Source organism: Ambystoma mexicanum, chromosome 9 (genome assembly GCF_040938575.1).
Source record: "Ambystoma mexicanum isolate Mex_15411 chromosome 9, UKY_AmexF1_1, whole genome shotgun sequence".
Taxonomy (NCBI): Eukaryota; Metazoa; Chordata; class Amphibia; order Caudata; family Ambystomatidae; genus Ambystoma; species Ambystoma mexicanum.
Genome location: NC_090931.1, coordinates 1068533136 through 1068560798, shown reverse-complemented (window position 1 = coordinate 1068560798; position 27663 = coordinate 1068533136). Strand labels below are relative to the sequence as shown.

Here is a 27663-nt window from a genome sequence, read left to right as displayed (position 1 = left end):
CATCCGTCATGCAACTGTTTGAAGAGTCCTGAGTGAGGCACGGGAAACGAGTGAAATGTCTTTAGTTCTGGGGACGTGGCTATAGGTGTAGGCATAGATTCAGGAATGAAAATAGAAAGAGGACTGCCGCAGCATGGGCCAAATCAATTCTATAACTAGTGAAAACGGAGTGTATTGGTCCTAATAGATACCCATGGAATATATACAAAGTGCAAAAATCATAAAAGTAAGAAACACTGAACAAATGAAGTGACCCCTATTTACTGAAAAAACAACGTATCAATACAAATTTGCAAATTGCAGTTTTAGTGAAAAATACAGAACACAGATACAAAAAAGAAATTGGATGTGTTAAGAGCAATGGTTTTTACCATACTGGAAATGCTTCATTAAGCCCATGCTCAATAGTGTCCAATAAGAAAATCCATCGCACTTCTTTGTTTGCCAATTCTTAATGTGGATTGGCCGCATTCTTGACGACATCAACAACCCACCAACGTAGGTCTTCAGTGGAGTGGCCATATTTTATGAAATGGCTCACTAGAGGCACAATAATATCTAGCTGGGACCATTTGGCCCCTCACAGGCTTATTTCCTTGTGGTACCTGCTCTGTCTGTAACTTTGTTGTCAAAATGAAAGCTTTTCTTTTGAATGGCAAAATTTGGGAATTACGTCACCATTCAAACTGCAAAACACCTTGGGTGGTACATTGCATTGAGTGCCCCTGTGGACTCAAATACATTGGCAAAACCACACGCCCGGTCCACACGCGAATTACGGAACATCACTCCTGCATTCGTTGTAAAGCTATCAATTCGCCTCTAGTGAGCCATTTCATAGAATATGGCCACTCCACTGAAGACCTACGTTGGTGGGTTGTTGATGTCGTCAAGAATGCGTCCAATCCACATTAAGAATTGGCAAACAAGGAAGTGCGCTGGATTTTCTTATTGGACACTATTGAGCATGGGCTTAATGAAGCATTTCCAGTATGGTAAAAACCATTGCTCTGAACACATCCAATTTCTTTTTTGTATCTTTGTTCTGTATTTTTCACTAAAACTGCAATTTGCAGATTTTTATTGATACATTGTTTTTTCAGTAAATAGGGGTCACTTCATTTGTTCAGTGTTTCTTACTTTTATGATTTTTGCACTTTGTATATATTCCATGGGTATCTATTAGGACCAATACACCCCGTTTTCACTAGTTATAGAATCGATTTGGCCCATGCTGCGGCAGACCTCTTTCTATTTTCATTCCTGAATCTATTACTACACCTATAGCCACGCCCCCGGCACTTAAGACATTTCACTCGTTTCCCGTGCCTCATTCAGGATTCTTCAAACAGTTGCATGACGGCGGTAGCACAATGGACTTGGACCTCTTCTAACTTAAGGTAAGTAACTGATAGAACTTCTTTATTACATTTAATGTAACTACGATATACCCACGAGTCAAAACACACGTTTTGTATCGTAGGTATATGAACTTCCTCACTGCTGGGACTACACGGCTATGTAGCGAGCCTTTAGCAATACGGCTCCCAGTCCTTAACAGTATTTAAACAAACAGCATCAATTACCGAGACATCATACTGCATACAACAGGTACGTCTACTTCTTTAAGCGTTCATGTTTCTGCATCTCAGTTAACTACGACCCGATTACAAGGGTGCATACGTAGCCCCGGTACACTAATATTGTCACTGGTCCCCCTCCCCTGTTTTAGATTGCTTTGCACACCTCTGAGGAGGCGACATCTGACTCATGGCAAGGGGCCGTTCATTAGCATAATGACTACAGCATGTATGCTTGCTAGGGACCCACAGCAACGCTATAGGTTGGCATCAATGATCCCTGTAAGTGGATCTGAGATTAATTCCTTTTCAATCTTTCCTCCTTTCCCCTTTTTTCTGCACCTTTCTATTAAAAGCATTTTACCAATACTCTAAAGGGGATGACACTAAGGTTTCTCTATTAGCACGTTCACGCAATGAATGCGGCACTTTGTGTATTTGTTGGTTGTTGTTTTGTGTTGCACTCCAACTTGGAAAGTTGGAGCACCATTATTGATTATAGGGGGTGTCGTTCTGGGGCAACTGTCCTAACAAGGATGAATACCCGGTGCCACACGTCATATGTTGTTCTTTAAGTACCTTTCATACTAATTCTTGGCAGCAAGTCATTTAAGGCATCACCAATTTATTAGTTTATGTTTGGTTGTTCTGCAGGGGCTGAACCAAGGATCTATATTCCTGACGAAGGTGGTTCACATTTGTTATTTTACCACCGAAACGCCAGCTTTGCCACTGTCTTTGCACGGGGGTTGTGCTTACACCCGTAACCAGTGGACGTGGACACTCACGCTTTTCATTCCTCAGGACAGCGGAAGGCGTAGTACATTCTTTAAGCCTTATGTTTAACCATGCATAAGTCTTAAACCTTTTTGTCATCTGTTCTGTGACCAAAACGTACCCAGTTCCTATCTACATTCTGGGGTGATTTTCATGCATAAAAAGGCCAAAGATATTAGCTTTAATTGAGCCAGGGACAGTTGGCTATAGTCTGTTCTATGACCTAGCCAGCAGATTAAGCCTTACAGACAGACCCAGGCTGCTGTCACACTGAACGTGATTGGTTTAATTCAGCTTCTTCTTTTCTTGCAAGTCAAATGTATTTGTGTATTATCCTCAAAAGTTCGATGCCTTCTGAACATACCAACAGTTATCCAATGGTTTGATCTTTATTTGTAAATCTTGTAAATATTGTTACCTTTTTGTGAAATTCATTATAATTCTTTCAGAAGTATTGATGTAATAAAAAACTGTCTATATGAGTTTTAGAATTGGTTTCCCCTTTTTTCTAAACAAGCATATCTCTTCCTGTACTCTTGTGGTATTGTGCCAATAATAATATACACCGCACAAGTGTAGTATGATAGCTAGTATTTCTTTACGAAATTGAGTGATTTATTCATGATAACTACCAGTTTAGTAACTGCTGGTAGCCTTCAAATTAGTTGTCTGATAGTATTCACACGGGAACACTCCATTGTTTCATATTAGCATATTACTCCACTTTGTTCCCGGGGTATTTGAAGTTCCTCTCTGTTCTCATGCACTTTTTACAATGCCATTGAGCAGTGGATGTTACTTCTGCTACCCCTGGTATTTTAGCAAATAGACGTCCCTGGGGCCATTGGTCACAGTACCACAGGAAGTAGGACCAAAGCCCTTTCAAAGTGCATATGAAGTCACTCTTCCCATCCCCAAGGGCTGGACACACACACACACACGGTGAATGGCGGTATGAAATCATTATACCTCACTTCCAGGGTGCTTACCAATATGCAGGTCATTAGTCAAGCTCTCTTTTGTAAGCGTTAGCAGTTCTTTCCCATCAATGTTATTCAGTTTAAAAATCGGAACAAGATCTGTCAAATCCTCTGCATACAGCCATGCTGAAACTTCATCCTCAGTCCAAAACTGAATAGGTGGCTTAGATTCATCAACCTCCTGGCCTCCTTAAACAGAAAGGTAGGACAATGAATAATTCTAAGTAATTAGTTAATAATATGCATTGTAAAGTTGCTCACCTGCAACAATTCCAGTATTGATAATAAGATCATTGCAACACATTACCATGGCATATGAAATTTACAGCAGCAGGTGTAAGACAAGCATGGGGTTAAGGGACACATACTGATTTCCCTCTGGTGCCTTCCTTTTTAAAAAAATCATTATTTGAGTAAACTGGCAGACAGATTGAACATGGGCCTTATACCACTCTCACCTTATATGATACTAATCACAGTATTGGTTCACATTGCACATCAACATTCTATGTCAAGGACATTACTTCATACATTCCCTGGTTGTACATTACTTGGGTATTCACGAAAAGGCCGCCATATGTTCTTTGGACTACTTGCTGCTTTTACCGTCATAAATCTCTCCTCCTTCTTTGACTTAAGTTAGCTCTCTGAACCTTTCCTCACAGGATGGTGCCACTCTAGATTTCCATTTCAATAGTATACATTTTTTTGCAACCATACAGCACATATTGAGCCATCTACGTACTTCAGTGGAAACCTTTCCTATGTCGCCCAGTAAGTATTTGAGAGGAAGAGGTATGGGAGAAATCCCAACCATTACGTGTGGCACTCCAGCCACCTCCCGCCAAAATTGTGCTACCTTAGTGCAATTCCAGAACATATGAATCAAGTCAGTCCTTTCACCTCCACATTTCATACATTTATCTTCTGCACTTGGAAAAAATCGCGACACCCTTGCCGGTGTGTAATGCAGTCAGTTTAAGACTTTAAATTGGATAAGTCGTAGCAGTGCATTGAGGGAGACATCTTTCATTAGAAGGCAATGCCAATTAGTCCCGTCAATGCACATATTAAGGTCTCTTTCCCATTTGGACTTGGCCGTGTTCCGTTGTGTCTGACCGGCCTGTATGATCTTGTACAACCTCGACACTTGCCCCCTCGGCGTGTCACCCAGTGCTATTGCGTCTATAAATTCACATAATTTTGGCTCCTGGGGGAATGACAGCCATCTCCGGCATTCGGCTGCCCTTACTCGGAAATATTACAGAAGTTTAGCAGGGTTAGTTCCTAATTTTGCAGAAAATTCCCCATGTCACGAATCTTCCCACCTGGAAATTAATCTCCCAACACCATTACTTTACCGGGATCCCAGGATGTCTGTATATCAGTGGCGTACGTTGGAGGAAAAGCCGGACAATTCCAAAGTCTAATTCTGTTATTATAAGGAGTTATTCCCAGCCATTTAAACACTCAGACCCATGCATTTACTGTTGTATGCACCAGGCCAAATGCACATGAATCTGTGTACCGATCATCTAGAACGACTGCCCTGAGGTCTGTCGGGGCTGCCCCATATTGTTCCAGCACCTGATGCAATGGACCTGGGTCTGGTGCATACCAGTGTACCACGTATTGCGCCTGAGCCACAAAGTGATATAGTTCGAAGTCTGGAGCCGCTAGGCCCCCTCAGTCATAAGGTTCTGACAGCCCCTCCCAACGGGGTACTCTGCCTCCACCCCACAAATTGCACTGCCATAGACTGGAGCTTTATTACAAATCCATGCCTTGGCCAAATCCATATAGAGTTAAAGTCGTATAGCAGTTTGGGCACTACCACCATTTTTAATAGGGATAGCCTACTGTATAGCGACATTGGGAAACTGATCCACACCTCTAACTTAACTGCCAAATTGTTGAGGTATGTCTCGTGATTATCTTCATACAGAGTCCATTGTGTGCAAGACACCATCACTCACAGGTATTTAAAGCTAGTTGGGACCCATCTAAATCCCATGAGGTCATACGTTCAGTTAGCGCAAATAATTCGGACTTGGTAGTGTTATTTTTATTCATTTATTTTTTACATTTATAAAGCGCACAAAGCGGCCCTTGGGCATCCTGTTAATCTTATACCCTGAATATCGTGTAAACCTAGCTACTTCCTCCATAACCGGCCCACGGTTCTCTACACGGTTCAGTAAAAATTATAATGTATCGTCTGCATCCAAGGAGATGATCTGAGGGGGTCCCGCTATATGTATTCCTCTATGGCTGTGGCGATCCCTCATCAGTCGGGCAAGTGGTTCTATTGTGAGTGCAAACAATAACAGGGAAAAGGGGCAGCCCTGTTGTGTTCCACATGCCAGTGTGAATTTCTGGGGTAAAACCACATTGGTTCAGACCTTGGCTATTGGGTTAGTGTATAGCACTCTCAGATAACTGACAAAATGGTCTCCCACCCCAAAATGTTTAAAGCCCCATGATACAGAATAAAAGGCTTTTTCAACATCGATGCTGCTACTGCCTGGGCCTGAGGGTTGATTTGCAAGAGTGTACCGAAGAGGCGTCATATATTAAAGGCTGTGGATCTTTTAGGAATAAAGCCCGACTTATCCGGGTGTACAAGATATGTCATGTGATATGTCATATACGGAAGGAGCCCGTTTGCCAATATCTTGGCAAAAATCTTAGTGTCTTCGTTAATCAGTGATAATGGACGATAAGAAGCAACCTCACCCAGTGGTCTACCTGGTGTCAGCAATACCGAGATAACGGTCTGCGTGAGTGTGGTCGGGAGCTGTCAGGATATCAATGATTCCTCCCAAACTCTAAGCAACTGCTGTGTCACGGTCTCGCTATAGGGCTTACATAATTCAATTCCCAGTCCATCTGGTCCGGGGACTTTACCGCAAGACAGCAAGGCGATAGCCCCTGCTATTTTTTCAGCCGTAACAGGTGCATCAAGTTCCTCATGTGCCTCTATAGGGAGACCAGGGAAAGCAATCCTGTCTAAATAAAGTTTTACCCCTTCCTCTGTATAGGTGTCCGCATTCACAAAGAGCATCTCGTAGAAATGCAGGAATTCGCCATTAATCCCCTTAGTGGATGTCAGGAACCTCCTCGCTATCCCTTTAATTCCTGTGATGGGCTGTGCCCCCCTCTCGCCCCTAACCATACCCGCCAGGAAGCACCGTGGTCAGACTTCCTCTCTGTATCGACGTGCCTGGGCAGGTTTTGCCATATATTTTATCTCTTGGTCCGCTAATTGGTGGAACATATTTATTCTCTAGCCTATGCAGTTCACGTTCCACCTCCACTAGTTCTTGCCTGGTAGCTTTCAGTACCCCAGTTGTGACTGAAATCATTGTACTATGTAACCAGACTTCATGTCTCTCACACCGTGGCATACTGTGGTACGGAGCCCTCATTCACCTAAAGAAAACATACATTTTCTCCTGCAGGGCTTCCACAAGTACACTATCCAGTAACACGGTCCGTGGCATCATCCACATGGGGCGGGGACTCGGTGGGTCCCATTACCACCGGTGAGTAGTCACTCAAGGCGCAGGGTAGAATTCTGATACCCCGTAGCCGCAACACCCATATGGCTGAAAGTAGCCAGAAGTCGATTTGTGACATAGCATCATGGACCGTCGAGGAGTATGTATATTCAGCTGCTCTCTGGTGTTCGTCCCTCCACACATCAATTAACCCCAACTGGCCCATCACCTGTCTAACCATCCTGGCTGCAGCGGTCAATCTGCGCTGTGCATTGCTTGACCGGTCTCTGAGAACATCTAGGATTGTGTTTAATTCACCACCCCATGTAATGGGGGTGTCTGCCATCTTTACTAGCATCTCGGATACCTGGCTATAAAATCTTGGGTCGTCAATGTTTGGACCATAGGCGTTTACTAATATAACCCTCTGCCCTGATATCTCCCCTCTCACAATAACATATCTACTGTCAGAGTCTACCTGGATCTCTTCAGCTTCAAAAGTTAACAATCAGTGCACCAAAGAAAGCACACCCCTAGCTTGGGAGGAGTAGGTTGTGTAGTATCTCTGTCACCCCCATTTGGGTGTAAACCTTTCATGTAGTGGCCCTACTGCGTGTGTTTCTTGTAACATTACAATTTTGGGGGCGTGATGGTCGAGGTATGCTAGAACCTTCTAGCTTTGATAGGGTTGCCAAGGTCCCGGACATTTCACAATATCATTTCTACCGCTTCACTTGGCATGTCGTTGCAAGTAAATACAATGGCTGTGCATGTGTCCCTGAAAACCAATCTTCATGTAGTACAACCCACGTCTATACTTCTTTATTCGCACCCTCCAACCCTCTTCCCCCAACTGCCCATCTAGGGCCCCAACGTCAACACACAAACATGTCTCAAACTCCCCTATTCGGCCTGCCTCCCTCATCATCCACCCCAACTTGATGATGTAACCCTCATGTAACCATGGACATTTCATGGGGCGTGCTGTGAGCAGGCTCAACTTCCATCGGCCAGCCAGGTGGTCACACACCCTGCCTGTAAATTAACAGTTTCTCGTGCCTGCATACTGCGCTGTATTTGGCAAAACAAAATTGAAACTTCCTGTTCAGTCCCCCATGCCGTTCCGTGTAGCCTCTTCCCTTGGGTCATGACTGATCAGTCCTGCTCTCCAGTATTGGAAGCAGGATTGACGCCTCCACATAAGCTACGGGGTATGCAGGATTTTCCCAAAAGTGTGTCCTTTCTCCATGTTGAATGTGTAATTTTGCAGGAAACATAATGGCATATGGGACATGTCTGGCCCTTAGCAGTCTCTTCACAGGGCTGTATGACCTTCTCATGGCCTGGATCCCGGCTGCAAAGTCTGGGTAAATATGGATGTTATTAGCCTCGTAACGGAGTGTCCCTTGTTATATGATATGATGTGGCCTTTATAACGCGCCTGCACACAAGTGTTTCTAGGCACAACAAGACAAGGAGGGGAAACAAGGGAGGACAAAAAAACGATTTTACTAGGTCTTGTGTCATTCAGATTGTGCAAGTCCGGGGGAAGAGGTGAAGGGGAGAAGTGTCAGGGGAGAGGGGAAGGGGGAAGTGCAGTTAACTCACAAGTGCAGCCAGCGGGTGGCTCATAAGTGCAGAGAGAAAGGACTGTTGGGTTGCAGATACAGACCCTTAAGTGCTGGGGAGCCCGTAGGCAGTGCAAGGGAAACTGGACATGCAGGAAACTGGGCCCGAGTTCAGAGGGTAACCAGGTGACCAGTGCACAGAGCAGTCATAGTGCATCAGCAGGGGAGAGGAAGAGAGAAAGCGGAAGAGAAAAGGAAGTTCTTGAGTTGCTTCTGGAACCAGAGGTAGTTCTGCTCAAGTTTGACAGAGGCAGGGAGGCTATTCCAGCCGAGGAGATAGATATGCCCAAACTCTCTGCTTGGAGAAGCGTCTGACCCTCAGAGAGTTGGAGGTGGATGAGCGGAGAGCTCGAGAAGGAAGATGTTTTGGGAGAGAAAGTTGGAGGTAGATGGTCCCAGGCCCTAGAAAGCCTTGTGGACAATGCAGAGGGTCTTTAAGTCGATCCTTGCAGCCACGGGGAGCCAGTCAACAGATTTCAGAGCTAGAGCGATACGATCCCTGGGCTTGAGGCCAAGGACAAGTCCTGCAGTCCTATTCTGGATAAGTTGTAAAGGTGGAAGATTAGAGGCAGGAAGATTTCGAAAGAGGCTGTTGTAATATTCCAGCCTAGAGAGGACCAGAGCTCTGGAGACAGTGAGCTTCTGGGGGAAAGTGAGAAAAGAAATAATACCTCTGAGTAGGTGCAGCGGATAGTTTGACTTCTTAGAGACGTCAGAGATGTGAGGAGAGAAGGAGAGGGTGTAGTCGATGATGACACCAAGGTTCTTAGCCTCACAGGAAGGAGCAGGAAGAGGGCCCAGTGTCGGCGGCCAGAGAGAGAGAGAGAGAGAGAGGAAAAGAGGGAGCGGGTGTCCCAATGAGGAGGGTCTCAGTCTTACTGGCATTAAGACAGAGATCATTGGTGGCACACCATTCCTCATTGCGGCCTGACAGTCTGGTATGAGAGAGGAAGCAGAAGTGGCTGAGGGGAGCCTGAAAGAGAGCCAAGTGTCATCGGCATACCATTGAAAATTGGAGCAGAAAGTAGCGACGCAGTGGGCAAGAGGTGTCAGGTAGTGGTTGAAAAGCCAGGGAGAGAGGTTAGAACCTCTGGGGAACACCACAAGTAGAGAGAGGGATAGAAGAGAGGAAAGACCCCAGTTGGACCTGAGAGGGTCGGTCGGTGCGAAAGGAGGTCAACCAGGCCAGGGTCTGATCAGTCATACCAAGGTTGTCCTGGAGACGATTGAGCAGGATGGCATGGTTGACCGTGTTAAAAGCAGAGGATAGATCAAGGTGAATGAGGACAGAAGGGAGATTAGAGTCAAGATTGGAGAGCAGGTCTTCACGGGTGTTCAGGAGAGCAGTTTCTGTGCTTCTGGCAGCTCTGAAGCATGACTGGTGGTCACAGAGGCAACCAACACATTCAGTATGTAGATTAAGCTGGGAGATGGACAGCTTTTCCAAGAGTTTGCCCAGGAAAGGAGTGATGAAGATCGGGCGATAGTTAGCTGGGGAGGAAGGTTGGCCAAGGGCTTCTTTAGAAGGGGGTGCACAAGAGAATGCTTAAGGGGAAAGTTACAGTGGCAAAGGAGTGATTGCAGAAGTCTGCCAAGGCTGGAGGAAGGGTGTCCATGTGGTCCTTGATAGTTCTGGATGAGCAGGGGAGAACCTGCTTTGATGAGACTTTCATAGATCGAACTTGCCCAGAAACCTCAACAGGGGTTAACAGGGGAAAGGAGGCGAAAGGAGGAGAGACGGCCTCAGACGGACCAGGAGTGGTAGAGGAGGAGGAGGAGATGGTAGAGGAAGAGAGGGTGGACAGGATGTCCAGAGTTTTAGTAGTGAAATGAGAGGCCAAGGCCATGCAGAGGGCCTGGGAGGGAACAGAAGAGGTAGAGACTGCAGCAGGATTGGCCAGCTCCTTGCATATTTTGAAAAGTTCGGCATAGTTGTTAGATGTCGCAGAGATGCGGGCTTGGATGTATGCTCTTTTCATAGAGAGGACAGAGAGTCTGTACTGCCTTTGGAGCAGGCAGCAGGCCAGTTTGTCGGGGTGCGTCGAAGGCCCTCTACTTCCTGTCCGCCACCCTACACTTGCGTTTAAGGCAATGGGGTAACACAAAATGTAGGGGGCCCCTCTGTGAGCCATGCTGAGGGCCCCCCCCCTCAAACTCTGCTCTGCAACAAATCACGGGTTGCGCCACACTCTGGACCGGCCTAGATTGTCACGCTTGCGCAATACACACAAACCTGCTGCTGTACAGGTATGCCGCACACTGCACTAGGAGAAAGATATAAATATGTGTTTTAATGCAGTATACAGCACACTTTCTGAGAAAAAATGGCTATAAAGCCACAATGTTTGCAATTGTTTTGTAGGGTAACACCAATCCAATACATGCAAGTCACCAACAGTGCACAGGAACATTAATGCTTTGCTATTAAAAATGCCATGCCACAATGAAAACATGTCCAACTGGCTGCACAATGTAGACCAGTGTAGACACGTAATAACATTACAGTAAAGCATGCCAGGCCACATTTAGATATACCTAGACTGGTTGCACCAAAATGCCAGTCAAAGCAATAACACTCATCAAGAAGATAGCGCACATTCAAGCCCGGGTCTCTGCGGCATCGAACAACACGGCCAAACACTTTAAAATCTGCAAAGAACTGGTAAATCCTGTTGCAGTCTCTACCTCTCCTATACCCTCCAAGGCCCTCTGTACGTCTCTGGCCTCTTACTTCTCCGCTAAATCTCAGGACATCCTGTCCTCTATCTCCTCTTCCTCTTCCTCTTCCTCTCTCGGCCCCCTTTGGCCATTTCTACCTCTCCTCCTCCTATTTCCTCTTTCTCTCTGACAACACCTGACAAGGTTTCTAGACAAGTCTGATATATGCAAGCGTTGTCCAAACAGGTGCTCCCCTGCTCTTCCAGAACCATCAAGGACCATATTGACACCCTTGCTCCATCCTTGGCCGATTTCTGTAATCACTCTTTAGCCACTGGAATGTTCCCCTCTCCCCTTAAGCACTCCCCTGTGCACCCACTCCCCAAGAAGCCGTCTGCTGATCCTACTTGTCCGGCAAACTATTGCCAAATCTCCATCACCCCTTTCTTGGGCAAACTCTTGCAAAAGTTTGCCTTCCCAATTTACTCTGCACACTGAATCTGTTGGTTGTCTCCATGACCATCAGTCTGGCTTCAGAGCTGCCAGAGGCATGGAAACTCCTCTCCTGAACACCCGTGAAGATCTGCTCTCTAACCCTGATTCCAGCATTCCTTCTGTCCTCACCCTCCTTCTTTCCTCTGCTTTCCAAACGGTCAACCACGCCATCCTGATCAATCGACTCTGTGAGAACCTGTGAATTCACAGATCAGGCCCAGCAGTGACTGGCCTCCTTCCTCTTGGACTGCCCCCCCATCCCAGGTCCAACCTGGTCCCATTATCTCTGCCACCTCTCTCTACCTGTGGTATTCCCCAGTGCTCTATACTCTCACCCTGGTGTTTCAACCTCTACTTGGCCCCTTTGGCCCAGCTGATCTCTACCTTCTCCTCTAACTTTCAGTGTTATGCGAATGACTCTGCTTTCCTTCAGGCTCCCCTCAGCCTCCTCTCCTCTCTCGCTCATTCCGGACTGTCCATCCGCGATTCAGGATTGGTGCACCTCAATCAATCTCTGGCTTAATGCCAGTAAGAGATCCTTCTCATTGGGACCCTGGTACCTGCTTTCCCTCTCTCACTCTGGTCGTCCACCTTGGGCCCTCTTGCTTCGCCTTCCTGCGAGGCAAAAAATATTGCTGTCATCTTCTATGCCACTCTCTCTTTCTCTTCTCACATCTCGGGTGTCGCCAAGAAGTTCCACTACCAGCTGCTCCTCCTCAAAGGGACTCTTCCCTTTCCCACCAGAAGCTCACTGTCTCCAGAGCCCTGGTTCTCTCTAGGCTGGACTATTGCAACAGCATCTTTCTCAATATGCCTTCCTTTACTCTCCGTCATCTGCAACTAATCCAGAACAGGACTGTAACACTTATCCTTGGCCTCAAGCCCAGGGATCGTATCTCTCCAGCCCTGAAATCTCTCCACTGGCTCCCGGTGGCTGCAAGGATCAAGTTCAAGACCCTTTGCATTGTCCACAAGGCTTTCTGGGGCCAAGGCCCGCACTAGATCCAAAGCTCTCTTCCAAAATACCTTCCTTCTCGAGCCCTTTGCTCAGCTACTTCTAACTCTCTAAAGGTTAGACGCTTCTCCAGGCAGAGAGTGGGGGTAGATCTCTCTCCTCTGCTGGTGCCTCCCTGCTCCTTCAAACTTGAGCCGGACCATCTGAAGTTTCGAAAGCAGCTCTAAACTTTTTCTCCTCTACTTTCTCTCTCTCTCCCCTGCTGACCTGCCTGTCTGCTGTACTGACCAGTTGCTTGGATACCCTCAGAGTCTCTGAGTCCAAGCTCTTTCTTGATCAGTCACCCTTGCACTGTATCCGTGCCTACCATGCACTTTGGGGCTGTAATTGTAACCCTGCAGCCCCTTTTTCTCCTTGCACTACCCATATCTGCACTGCCATGGCTGCACTTACTCAGAGCACTGCAGCCCTGTCTTCCCCGCCCCTCTCCCTTGCACCCCCCCTCCCTTTCCCCTTGCACTTCTTATTCTCGCAATGACACAAGGCCTAGTGAGATCATTTGCCTTGTCCTCCCTCTATCTTCCCTCCCTTGTCTTGTCGCAAATAGAAATACTTGTGTACAGGCGCATTATAGATGACTTGTATCATATCATTTTATCACAGATGGCCAGAAAAATATACAATGCCGCAGTAAGAAATAGCTAGACTGGCAGCACCCAAATGCCAATCTAGCCAGGTAATTACACTTAGCAGGACTGCTTTATCAGAAATTCCCAGTTAAAAGCAAGTCATACCAAACTGAGGAATGACTAGACTGGCTGCACCAAAATGCCTCTCTAGCCGCTAATACCACATATCATGCCTACTTAGCCTGGACATGGACAACCATTATGATTTATCGCACAATCCTGCCCCCCATGCATCCCCTCTCCCTCCCACACCCTACCCCAAACACCAAAAGTAGCTCCTTGGCCAGGAATTACCTCCATGTCTCTCTTCCTTTTCCCAGAGCTTACGTATGAGGCTCCTTGCCTCATAAGTAAGTACTTGGATGAGGAAGAGTGGGACTACGAGTAATGAAGATTACAGGTAGCTAAGTCAGGCATTACCTCCATGTACCTCTACCTCATGCCAGTACTTGTGTAAGAGGCAGAGTGCCTCATACACAAGTACTGCCTCATACATAAGTACTGGGACGAGGAAGAATAGGGCTAGGAGTAATCAAGGCATTAAACACAAGTAGTGGCGCAACACCATTGAGTTGACTGGGCTTCAGCACTCCCCCGTCCCCCACCCCCTGAATGTTTGGGCTATGTTGACTCCACCTGGATGAACTTTAGAGCAGTTGCCGGACAGAACAGGACACAGAAGTTAAACGGCACCTGGGTTTTGCTGTTAATAAGGGCCTAGCAATTACCAACGTAAAGCATTTCACTGTTAGTACCTGCATTCAAATGCCAATTTTTTTAGGCAATTGAAATCACGATGTGGGTCTAGTACTTGCATGCCAGGGGAGTGATTGGAAGGGTGGAGAGGGAGTAGGAGTCTTAAAGGAGAGTGTTAACTGCTTGTAACATTGAAGCTGCACTAGAATAGTCTCATTAAAATGCGTAAAGAAGTTAGATCCCCCACACAAATAAGTCTGCCTCTCTGCACTGTGCGTGAAGTTAGCGCCTCTCCACATTTGAAGGGTTAGCCCCCCCCCCGAAATGTAGGTTTAGTTGTGCCCCTGTACACAAGCACACACACCATTCACCATATACACACCCAGCCATCCATACATTTAAGTGTGCACTCGTTCACCATACAGGCACACCCAGGCAGCCACCCATACATTTAAGTGTGCACCCTTTCACCATACAAGCACACACCCACCCCACCCAGCGACCCATGCATTTGTGTGCACCCATTCAATTCTTTTTAAGTCATAGGGCTCCCCCTAACCCCATGACATGCAGGCCTCCAGCCTAGGGTCTTCCATGTCATGGGGTCGGGGGAGCCCTCGGACTTCAAAAAGAAGGTTCATTTTTGTAGTCACTCTGCCTTCATAAAGAAATGATATCTGTTGCAGAAAAAAATTCTTTATGAATGCAGTGTGAATTCAAAAAGAAACTTTTTTTTGTAGGAATTTTTTTTTTCAAGTGGGGCCCCTCCCAGAACGTGTGCCGGTGGGGCCCCTGTTACGCCAGTGGTTTAAGGGCAGCGAGGTCAGACTCGTACCAAGAGTTGCACTTGGATTTGGGCTTCAAGCAGCTCCTCATGACAGGGGCAAGGACATCCAGAGTGTTAGAGACAGAGAGATGACAGTTAGAGAGGGCTGTGTCAGGGTGTGAGTCAGCCAAAGGTGCAGGAGGAGGAGCGAAAATAGCAGCAAAAGCATCAAAGGAGAGGGTTAGAGAAGGGAAGGTATGAGGAGATCAGAACATCCAGGGTGTGCCCTGCAGAGTGAGTCGGGAAGAAGAAGACAAAGATGGAGGGCTGGTAGCATCCACGTGGATGTTCAAATCTCAGAGTAGGAGAAGTTGGAAGGTAGAGGCAATGAGCGAGAAGAAGAGGTCAGCCCACTCAGGGAGAAAGAGGGCGACCTGGCCAGGCGGCCTATAGATAGTGCCCACAGTGAGAGAGAGGCCAGGAGAGATGGAGAGCCTGCAGACCAGGCATTCAAAGGAGGAGTAGTGCTGCATTGGAATGATAGAAGAAGTTGAAGGTCTGCCCAGGTGTTAAAGTCTCCCCCTATTAGTATTGGGCCTCTGGCTGATCCCGTTATCGTGGAGAGGGCCCTCTCGTTGGATTCCCCTTGGCCTTGGTTTGGCGTGTATACCCCCGCTAGGTTGATAGGCATATTCTCCCATTCTCCCCGTACCACCAGGAGTCTGCCTTCCAACAAGGATTGCACCACTGGCTTTTCTATTCTGAATTTCTTATGGAGTATCGGGCCCACCCCCCCTTTCTTCTGGCCTGCCGAGGCCCAGTATGTCTGAACCACTCCTCTTCCTCTCAGTGGTTTTTCATTCCCCGATTTGAGCCTAGTTTCTTGGATAAATAGCAAGTCCAGGCCTGCTCTCTCAAATTCCTGTGCCACCAACAAGCTTTTGGTGGGCGATTTGAGCCCCTTGACATTGAGCATGCCCTCGCCCCCCCCAGGGTCCATTTCTCTTGCCTTGTTTTACTTGGCATAGCCATCTTTAGGTTGGGTCCCACCCTTTTCGTAGTCTCCCTTTCAGGTTGCCACTATGATTAGAGCACTTTCTGTGTCCCAGGCCTCCTGTGTGCGTCTATCCTTGTGTGAGGCTCCGCCCCTCCTGTCCCCATTTGAACTAGTAACAAAACTAAACCCATTAACTGAACTGTTAATTGAAAACCACCCCCTAACTGAACCGCAGTCAGTGTGTTTGTCCTAGGTTCTTGGGGTTGAGACACCCTCTTGAAGTTGAGGGCCACTAGGTTTGTAACTCCTTCCTCCTAAGGGGAGTCATTCGTAAATCCCTTCCCTTTGTGTTTATGTGTGCGTTTGGTTACTATACTGTTATGCACCCAGTTTATTTTTTCACAGCGGCTTTGTTGGTGACTCTGGGCTCATTCTGGCATATTTTCTTCCCGCTTTGGATCTTTTTCACCATGGGGGGGGGGGGGGTTGTTGTCTGCTCCTTGAGTCTTGCTTGGATGTCTGGACTTAACTGGGTCCGGCCCTGGCTCTGTCTTCATGTTGGTCTGTCAGGTGTTTTAGCACTTGCTTTGCTTCCTCTGGGGTAACCACTCTATAGTCCTCACCTTTGAATTCGAAGGTTAGGTCGAAGGGGTACCCCCACCTGCATCGCACAGCGTTCTCCGTAAGCCATGCGGTGAGAGGCCTGCAGGCTCTCCTTCTGCCGAGCGTGAAGTCCGACAAGTCCTGAAATATCTTTATCTTGGAGCCCTGGAATGTTAGTTAGGTCTTGTGTCTGTTTGGCTTTCAGGAGGATTTCTGCTTTTTCTTTCTCAATGTGTACTTGTTTGCCACCTTCGGCTGCAAATAGCTGGTTTACTATTTCTTGCACCTTTATCTCAACCAGGGCCGGGGTTTCCCCATCTTTCTCTTCTAGACCAAGTATTCTCAGGTTGGACCTTCTTTCTCTGTTTTCCATATCGTCCATTTTGAGTGTGAGTTCTTCTTCTTTCATTTCTATGCCTTGCATTCGACTTCATTTACATTAGATCCGTGTTAATTTGGTTGTGTTCCAGATTCTCTACTTTACTTTCAATATGCTCCACCTTTCCTCTTATTTCAGAGATGGACATCTGTATATCTGAACTTAAAGAGTGGATTTCTGCCATGATTCCTGCAATGTCTTCTTTTGTCGCTTTGGTGCTCATTTTGATGGGTTTCAATTCTGGGGTTTCTTTTCTTCTGAACTGCTGCATCCTATCTAAGCTCCTTGTGGTGGATGGCCTTATTCGTCTTCTGTCTGCCCCCCCTCCAGGGGCTTGCGGCGAGGCTGTGGGAGAGGTTCCCGGACTCCTTTCTTGTGTGTTCCAGGGTTTCCCTGGTCTTTTCTCCCCCATTCTGCTGGGTTTGGCACCAGCACACTGTAGTCCACTGTGTCCTCTTATATCAGGCAACTTGTGGGTGGGAGCCCCCCACAGGACCAATTGCGCACTTCTGGTGCCGGGTTCTTTTAACTGCTTTGCCCTCCAACCATGCATTTGATTAGGGCTCTCCTGAGGGGATCTTTCAGAGGGTCCTTCACTTATAGGGCTCCTTCTCCATCAGATAAAGGTTGGGGCCCACTCCTGTTCCTTCACCCAAAGTTCTAGTCCCCTTTATGGAGCTCCTATTTTTACCCGTTTTGTTTGGGTTTCTCTTTGCTGTCTGGGGGGGCAGGGGGACAGGCCGACACCCCCCCAGGCTGAACGGGTGGCGCGACTCCCCCCGTTGTCAGTCTCTGTTTAGTGCTTGCTGCAAGAGAGCGGCTCTTACCTGTCCTCTCGCTGGCGGAGCCCCCACCTGCTTTTCCCAGTATTCAGCGGTTCACTCAATTCGCCGGCGGTTTGGGTCTCTCTCCTTCGTAGACTGGTGTTTCTAGCAGGTACCGCGAGGGCTGCCGGGGGCTGCTGGGCGCCTGCTATGGTCTTGTTCTCCTGCTGCACCGCAGGACCTGAGCTGCCCGGGTCCTCCTCTTGCTACACCAGATGTCGCCCTCAGCTCCACTGCGTTGTGGTTGACTCTGCTTGCGGCAGTTATCAACAGGGCCCTTGGTTGTCAGGCGATTGCCTTCCCTGCACCACCCTGTGCAGTCTATGGTGGTGATTCCCCGGGATTGGCTACAGCTGATGTTTTAGCTTTTCGGAGCCGTTTATCAGGCTGCCCCCTTCTGTGCTCTCGCCCTTCTTTCATGCAGCTTCACGTCGGGGGACGTTTTCAGGATTCTTAAGAATTTCTATTTTTTCTTCTTCGCTGGTGTTGTAGTGGGCTGCAGCAGCAGGTGGCTTGGCAGTTGGCTTTTCGCCCCTCGTTTCCTTATCACGGCACCGTCCGCCCCTCACTGCCCACCTCCGCCCCCCCGCATTGGCTTCGATTCAGTGGGGCCCCCTTTGGTTATGTCCTTGTGGGCTCGTGGGTCCTCTGGGATGGTTTGCCCGGGCCAGGCCGGTGAGTTCTGTGCCGTTCTGCGTTGCTGCAGGACTCGTTCACTTTTTGGCGCCACCGGGCCACAACGATCAGAGCACCGTGGGGAGGGGCAGGATCTTGGTTGTTTCTCACTCTTACCACATATTTGGGGTGCCTCATGCCGCTCGATCACCTCCCAACTTTGATTTAATGCTTCCCCCCCCCTGTTTTGGGTCAGGGATTTCTCTTAATCTTCTCCATTTTCCCCTTCGGGATGGGATCCGAGGTTCAGGCGACCATTGCCTTCTGCACCCCTGTAGTGGTCCTCCCACCGCTGTTTTAAAGCGAAGTATGCATCCGCTATTCACTTTTATTTTCAGGACATGCAGAGAGATCATCCCCGCATGGGCCTTGTGTGAGCACGTTGCTGTGATGATGCCTTTGCAAGGTAGCGGTGAGATGGATCCATATGGATCGATGCCGATGGATTTCTTGAGCTTCGGTGCCTTGGAAAGTGAATTTAGGCTTCTTCACTGATTATATTGACAGTCGCCCCCTTGTCTATGAGGAATTCCAGGGGGGGTGTCATTTACTTGGAGCATGAGAACTTGCCTGTGTTGGGTTGCTGTGCTGTTATTCAGGGCCCACACGTATCCTTTGTTGCCTCGGTCTTCACCCGACGAGGGTGAGTCACTACTTTGAGGGTGATCTCATTTCGATATATCAGACGAAGCGGCTGCGGCCACTGCGCCTGGAGCCTTCGGGTGGTCGATGTTCCTTTTGGACGTAGGATCTGTTGTATTCGTGCTCATCAAGCCTCGGCCTCTGGGATTCACTATCGGGCCCGACCTCATGTGGGCTTGTAAGTATCGATTTCCTTCGTTCCCTGAGTGATCGTCTGCTGACTGGATGTAAGGGCGCGTTTTTGCAAAAGGCTCTGAAACAGTGGTCGCCACCACATGCAGTGCCTTTCTGACCCAGAGCTGGGCGCTCCTCCGTGTGAGGGTATTCATATCCACACCTGAAACACGTGGCTTCAGAGCGTCTGGCCGGCAGGTTTGGTGTGGCATATCATTTACTGACGGTGTCTGCTTCAGGGGGTTTGGTTTGTATTGTGACCTTGCCCAGATTATCTAGTTGGGATTCGACCGCGGCTTCCATGCGAGCCACGGCTAGGATCTCTTCCAGTGACCTTTGATTCTGCAGGAGTTTCTTGCGGAATGCTTGAGAGTCGAATCCAGCGATGACTTGGGATCGTAGGGCTTCTTCATTAAAGTATTAATGACATTCACAGTATTTCAACTTAATTCTTAGTCTCATAAAAAAACAATCAAGGGATTCCTCTTTGTCTTGACGCGTAGTGTTAAAGATGTGTCTTTCATAATCAACATTGGGATGGGGTGCAAAGTATTCTGCCAATTTTTAGTGCATGTCTTGGAATGATGCTGTCTCGAGGTTGAGTAGTTCACCTGCAATATCTCTGACTGCGGGCACAACTGCCATAGACAGGGTGTTTTTGAGCCTTTCTTTGTCACTGAGCCCTAGGGCTCCTACATAGAATTTGAAATCTCTTAGCCAAATTGTCCATCATGGCCCCAGGTTGCTGGTATCACATAGGTCAAACGTGTGTGGTAAATACAGTATTTTGAGATCCTCCCCCCGAGGGGAGGGTGGGTCCTGAGACGCTGCCGCCCAATGTGGATGAAATGACATCTCCTGACATGGTGTGTGAGCTGTAGCACCCTAGGAGCGTTATTCCAGTTCAGTGGCCTGGGGGGCAGAAGGGGTTGTCCTCCTGCCCCTTTGCCTGCCTGTGGTTCTTCCTCTAGAATTCCAGGGCTGTTATGGTCTGTGGGGGTTGTCACCCCTTGAGTGCCGGGTGTGGCAGCCTTGACTGTGGCCTTCCAGTGTCTCTGGGCTGTGCTCTTCTTAGCCCTATTTTCATCTGTGTATTGATCACTATTGTTCAGGGGGAGCACGTGAGGCCTTGGTTAAATAACATAACAGAGTCGGATGCACAACGGCCAGTGGGATAAATGCATCTTTATTCCACACCGTTGTAACCGTAACTGCCTTATCCTCTTCCCTTGTCCTGCCCCCTCCGTAGCCCCACATCACTTCCCTTTAGTCCAGGGCCAAACGTGGTTCATCCCGCATAACGATGTGGGAGGGCGTTTGGTCCAAAAGTCACAACATGACAGGCTGGACTGTGCAGCTGGGCAAAGTCGTGACGTTGGCCCGCAGAGACCTTTATCCAGATAAAGTACCAATTCTGCCCCAGATTTTTGTATGTATGTATGAGTTTGGCATTGCGCAACTGTTTTATTATGCGAAAGTGAGACTGAGCACCAAAAGGGCAAATAGATGACAAATGAAGTTCAGTCTGTCTGTCGAAAGTTCATCCGCAAAATTGGGGTCCCACACTTCTTTTTACCTAGTAACTCCAAACTACTAAAAGCTCACGGCAGAACTACATTCCATGGATGTTGCATAATGGTCAGACCGTGAGCGGGTCAGTGGCAAAACTGATTTGCTTCAACTCTGGCAATCCCTTCGAAGGACCATTAAATTATCTCATAAAGCAAGCCTAACCCCGCCCCAGCCATGGCTGTCTTCACACATTCATAACACCAGCTAAACCCACTCTCCTCAGCCACCTCCCTAGATCAGAACCTTTGTCTTTTTTCCATATTATTGCCTCACTCAATCTGTTACTGAGTCCTCACGTTTCATCCTTTTGCCAGCAACATTCTTTCATCCATTTTTTCTCATTTTGTTCCCATTCTTTCTCCCTTTCATGTTTTTGTATATTGTTACCCTAGGCTACACCTATTATATTTTTGCATTATCCATTTTATCACCCCTTTTATGCTTACACCAGAAGGGCACCTTCCCATTGCATTCTTTTCCACTGCTCAATGTTCACCCCTTTTCTCACCACAGCTTAGGTGACTCTCCTGTTAAAAAATATAAAGAAGTTATTCAGAAAATAAAAAAAAAATATATGCAGTGTCGGCTTAGTCCCCATTCATTTTCCCATAGAGAAAAAAGTCCAGTGTTTACTCGAGCGCACAGAGAAAACCACTGGACGGAAGTGGACCAGGTACAAAACAGCTTGGGCATGAAGTGTTGACTCGGGAAGGTGAGTGGGAATTATGATGTTATTGCTCCCAATAGTTTAAATATTTGATGCAGAAGGGGTTGGCCCCTTCACCCAGAATTATAGCTATTTCTCCCATGATGCATAGGAGCAGAGAGGTTTTTCCAAAATAAAAAAAAAACGTCTATTTTTGGTTCAATGCAAGGGATAACCGTTGGTATACCCGCGGCTACCCGAAAACAAAAAAGGTAGAAAAATAACATTTGGAGGTGGAGAAACGATGAACTAGCAGCAGGCTAGAGGTGGGGAGGGGGATAGAGGACACCATGTGTAATTTGACCTATCTCGCACTCAGCCCTAAGCGATGTCTCAGTGCCCTGTGTCACTTATTACCATCATGGCTGAATTCAGACGATGAATGCACATTGTATGTGAATGTGTTATTTGTTGAGAAGATTTATTTGGAGTTTCATAAACATCTCTACTGGACATATGCAAAAAGATGCTGTTTTGTGTTCTCAGAAAATGTATAATAGCTTACCATATATAGCTCAGTGGTGGGGTTAAACCTGTTTCTAAAATGTTTACTAATGAACATTATCCAATTTAATGGTACTCAATGTATCTACCTCAGATGGATGAAGGACTTAGTCAGGCCAGTCTGCAAGAATTCAAGGTGCGCCATGCGGAAATGCCTCATATCCTGTGTCTCTTATCTGTAGTCTGAGGCATCGCATAATGCCTGATGAGAAATGCAAACACCGATGCACCATGGCACAAGCAGCTTTTTGAAATTGGAGGTCCTAACAAGACCAGCCTTTGCCATGCTGCCCTTTACATTAAAAAAGAACCTGGATTCATGATTGACCTTGGGTAAGAATGATGCATATTTATTAAACATAACAAATGTAATAGCCAGGCAGTCACGGTGGAACTTAGATTCACCAGATTCAATTCAATCCAACCTAAGTCTTTTCATTTCTGGTTCCTTCAAGGACTGCATGTACGGAGCCTCCCTCACTGCATGATTTCACCAAGATGCCTGACCTATACAGCACACCACTGTAACCTCAATGCATAATTGTATCGAAATTATCAATTTAACCAAGATACATTCCAGAATCTTACACTGGCGTAAAAGCAATTAAAATGATGGTGCACGCTTTACAAATAAAGTATGTAAACACAAATTCCCTTTTCCCCTGACCAAAACAAGTTTAAAGCCTTCATCCAGAGCTGCTGTTAGGCATAGATTTAAATTGGGCTACTCCCAGTCTTAAAGATCTTCATGACCAACAGCTATACGTAGGGAATCTGCACAAGCTACCTATAAGCAGCTTGACTGATAGAGGGACTGTTAACATCTTTCTTAAGGCACCAAACCCATATTGGTTTGACTCTTAACTGGTAGGGTCAACAGAAGGATGCCTTGGTGGAAGCAATATTTAACAAAAATGACAACTTGCCAGCAGACCTACCACAACATGATCCCAACACAAAGTCGGCCAGGATAGGTGAGGGCCATTAGCATTGGTCCTATTGATCCCAAAAGCACTTAAAGCAGGATTTTGAGACATAGGCCGGGCCACAAAAATGGTGCAAAAACAAAAGTGCAAGATGCAAACAGCAGGGCATGGATGAAAAAAAACACTCCAAGAATCAGAACAACAATTGTTGAGTGAAAAAAGCTAGTATTTTACAGTATTCCTGCATGGACACTATACATTGAGCAGTGCAGCCTTACCGGCTAGGCATAGTACACTGAAGCAGCTCTAATGCGCAACTTAGCAGTACACTAAAGGGATAAAATGATCAAAGGACACACTTGGGAGAGAGAGATAAGGAGTCCCAGACTCTGTTTTGTGATCTATTGTTGCAATTTCTTGTTTCACATGTTAGGAATAGGGAAGAGTCAGATTTAAGTGTCTAAAGTAACAAAGCATTTTTAGTAAACATACAGTAAGGCATATTACAAAACAATAAGGGATTTATATATAGGGAAGAGTCAGATTTAAGTGTCTAAAGTAACAAAGCATTTTTAGTAAACATACAGTAAGGCATATTACAAAACAATAAGGGATTTATATAGCACAGCCCTAGCTAAAAAGCAGAGGGTCTCTTCACAAGTCGAGCTTCAAATTACCTTTGAGTTCTAGTTTTTGTGAACACTTCCAGATGCCTACAGTTTTGTCCATTGATCCAGTAGCAAGTAGTGGAACATTAGGGGAAAAGGCACATGCTGTGACATATCTAAAACCAAAGAAATGAAAGTTATTCATATAATGCACAGCATATGAAGTGCACAAAATTCCTGATACCAATATTACTGACCTGGTGTGGTGAGGTAAAACGTGAAGAATGCTTCCATTGTTCTAGAAAACAAGGCCAATGCAATGTTTTAGGTGGCATTCTAAAATCAAATTAGAACAGAAAAGCATAAATCTCATGGTGACAAAGTCATATTTGATAGGACTCCTTCGACACACAGAGGGGCACTAGGGAGAATGCAATGCCCACCCTTACTATGAAGAGCTACTTGAATGCAGTATATGGAGGCCTCCCAGGAGGAGACCTCCCAGAGCTAATCCTCAGAACCCCATTGTTCTTGGGTGATGTCTTCCAAAGTACTTTCTCAGCTAAGACACCAGACCCACAACCTCTGGACAGTATGATTAGGTTCTTATGGGGGAATCTTTGGCTAGTCGTGCATTAACTTGGTAGAAGGCGAACATGTGGCATGACCCCAACCCAGGGTGGAAGGCAAAAGAAAATCACGAGATTGCACACGTACCCTCTATAAAGTCTTTGGCCAAGTTCCACAGGCTGTAACCCATTTGCACTTAAGGCACACTCATAGTTTTGTCCCGCAAGAACCCCACTGGGTTACCCAACGTGCATGTGAAAGGCATTCTTGACAGCACAAGAGCAAAGTGTTGGTTGGCAAGAGGGAAAACAGAGTCCTCATTGCATATACATGCTACTCTCTACTTTCCAGTTGAGATCAGGAACTCCAAGCTCATGCCGCAGAGCTGTGCCACAGCAACCCCAACTCCACCTTACCTCAAAATGGGATAGATATGGTACAGATGTGTAAAATCAGGGGTAAAGCACTATAATCCGGTGTCCAGTTACAGTTTTAATTTGGTCACAACTCAGCTGGATGATACGGAAATAAAACACAGCCAACACCAATCGGAGAGAAGACATGGGAGGGGGCACAGGGTCAGAACAGGAGCTTCACTCAAAGATCCACTGCAATAAATCAACAATATGTCCCATTAACTCACCCCGACACCCCATCTAGTTGGAGTAACCTTGCATTCATCAGGGTCCTCATCCCCACCCAAAAGCAAACACAAAGGATAAACAGGAGCAAGTCTTAACCAATCCTCATTGTCCATCACCCACACCTTGGTCCTCGGAGAACCTGCAAGCTGCCTCAGCTAGTGTAAATAAGTGAATCTTCCCTGACTTGGATGCATGCAGCTTTGCAGGATGGAGCCACAAAGCGTCCTCCCCTATATGAATTAATTCCTTGTAGACCTCCAAACTCTCCCCTTGCATCCCTCCACCCACCCCTCATGCCTCCTAGTTGGCACATCATATATCGCCATCATTTTTATTACATTATTGTCCATATTTGATAAAAGAAAGGAAGCCAGGCTCCTTCTACATTTGTCCTTCATTCACCCATTAGGTGTGTTAAGTATTCCATATCATATAGCGGAAGCTGCAGTGTGGTATGATGCACTACATTTGGGGAGGAAGAAAAGTTCAGATTATATAACAACCTGGAATGCCTTGATACATGGTTTGTTTAGCTTGCCAGATGACAGACCCCCCCCTGAACTCCCGGGAAGCCCGACAGGGAGACAGGGCAGATGGATTTGGGAGATGGAGGTAAGGGTGTAGAATTTGATGGCGGGGACTCATCACAAGAAGGAAGGAGACGGCGCCCTTGTAACTCTCATTGGTCTTGAGTCGTGGGAGGGTTGGTTGGTTTAAAAAAAGGTCATATTAAGTATGGTATGGCATATGTATTGTACAATGATGATTGGAAAACCTAATAAAAAATGTTTTTTAAAAAAGTATTCCATATCATATATAGCCCTCACCTTCTGTACCCATTCTCACTCTGTGGGCATTCTGTTCCATTTCCAGAGTTGAACAAAATAATATAACTCCTGGCTGCCACAAATAAAATGTGCACCATATGGCTCTCCTTTTCTTCGTCCTCCTTCTCATGCACCCCAAATAGCCATGGTTATAGCTTCCTCTTGATCTCATCCAGATCCCTAATCCATGTGAGAATCCCATCCCAGTATCTCATTGAGAGCAGCCCCACCACATGTGGTAGTAGTCTGTGTGGTTGTCGATATTTCCAGCAACAGGAGTCTGCCCCTGGGTACATTTTTGCAAGCTTGGCAGGTGGGTATTGCCATTGGTGTATACATTTTATGACATGCATTTTATACTGCAAGGAACTGTAGAGTGTGACACTCCCCCCTACACATCCTGGACCTCAGTTCATCTGGTATTTCTCTATTCAAATCCTTTGCCCATGTCACCCTAGCGGACAGGTTGCCAACAGGCTCAGGTCTCAACAGTTTCCTATACAGCCACACTATCGAGATTTTCTAGCTCGTGCTCTGCAGCAACACGTTTCCGAAGGAGGTTAGGTCCCTCTGTAGATTGTCTCCCCATCGTGAGTCTAGAAGTCCCCCTTTGAGCTGTAAGTAACAGAAAACCAATAACCTACCTATGTGTAAGCATTCTTCTAATCGATCCATGGCACAAACCTCCCACCCTTTCACATTTGTCTGACTCTGCTGAGGTCTGCCTCATACCAGGATTGAAACTGTAAAGGGTGTACAATCAAATTTCTCAAAGGGAGGCCCATACACAACTTAGGGTTGATGGCATGTTGACAGCCAACTTGTGCTGTTGGTTATTCTGGAGAACCCACATCCATTCTCCCAGTGTGACCGGCGACAATATTGCATTATCCATGTGTACCCATTCTTTTCTGGATTTGGGATTGAGATGATCCACCATAATTCGTAGCTGCGCAGCTTTATAGTTTCAGACAAGGTCCAGGAATCCCACCTCTCCCTCTGTTCACAGCATTATCGACATCTTGTAGGCTATTCTGGGTGTCACTCCTGCCCATACAAGCCTCAAGAGTGCCCTTTTAATTGCAATAAAAAAGTGGCCGAGATCAGAGTCGGGAGAATCTGAAAAAGAAAAAGGAACTTGGGGAGTACCATCATTTTTATACAGTACAAACGTGCCATCCATGAGAGATTTAACCTTTCCCATCCCTATAAGTCTGATTGTATTGGTTATATGTGATCTTACCGACCACAAAAACAGAATGGTACAAAATATCGAAAAACACAGAATTTATTTTTGTTCTTTTTTATTGGGGGGATTTATTCTGAACATGGCATCTGCGTTGGCTTGACGAAGATGCAAGGATGTGTTGGAATACAGATTCTTCCTGTACGTCTTCAAGATCTTCTCCTCCTTGCCTGGCAGCGCCGCAGAGGAGGAGGCTGAGGACGATTGAGGCTTGGAGTATAGTGATGCTGCAGCAATCACTGAGGAGTGTGGCTAAGGATGGGCCGATAGCAAGAGTGTATCCTCCTCCATCTGCCTGTACTTGGCGTCCAGGCATTTATTCATCGGCTGGATTGAGTGAAGCTTGAGCCAACCCTTCTTGGCCAAGGCAACTACGTCCTTCAGCATCAGGTTCCCTGTTCTGGTCATGGGGCGTTCCGTGAGGACTGTGAGGACTGCTGGTTGCTCGACCTCAGGTTGAGGAACGCCCAAGTATTCTGACAGCCCTGCAAGACGTTCGTGGAAGGCCTTGGCTGAAGATGGCGTGTCAGTGACCTGCTCCTCATCTGTGTCTGCCTGAGAATCCTGTTGGTGAGAGACCGGAGATGGGGAGTTTGGAGCCGGGGGCAGCAGAGTGGAGATCGGAGGCGGAGGCTGTGCAGAGGCTGTTGCGGAACTGCCTGGACATGAAGCTGAACAGGACCGAGGGGCACCTGTAAAAGAGCCTGCGGCGCCGGAGCCATTGGCAGGAGCACGTCCCTGATGGCATCCCTGGGGATGTCCCCCATCCGAGGAGATTTCATGACCCCAAGGAACCGTTCAAAGAACCTGTCCTCGCAGGCCGGAGGGGTGGTAGGCGATATTGACGGGGTAGCGAGGGGCTGCTGGAGCTGATGCATGCCCTGCCCATATGGACGCAGCGGGAACCTGCCTTTTGCATGAAGGAAGGGTAAGCTGTAGGCCACATACCTGGTTGACACCAGTCCCACCTTGACACACGTTCCTTCAACTGCTGCCTTCCCTGGAGAGGAGTCGGCCGGATGTCTGGATTTCCAGGCACAGT

The 27663-nt window shown here is 47.0% G+C and overlaps 1 protein-coding gene across 3 annotated transcripts in view; it reads right to left on the bottom strand.

The window, feature by feature from the left end:
- WDSUB1 (WD repeat, sterile alpha motif and U-box domain containing 1) overlaps positions 1–27663 on the bottom strand; it is a 987384-nt gene that overhangs the window by 184677 nt on the left and 775044 nt on the right. For all 3 annotated transcript variants that reach the window (XM_069616372.1, XM_069616374.1, XM_069616373.1), the window contains exons 7-9: positions 23592–23632; positions 23404–23510; positions 3347–3526 (exon numbers count right to left, since the gene is read on the bottom strand). In XM_069616372.1, coding sequence (XP_069472473.1) covers positions 3347–3526; positions 23404–23510; positions 23592–23632 — 328 coding nt within the window. The remainder of the gene's footprint in view (positions 1–3346; positions 3527–23403; positions 23511–23591; positions 23633–27663) is intronic.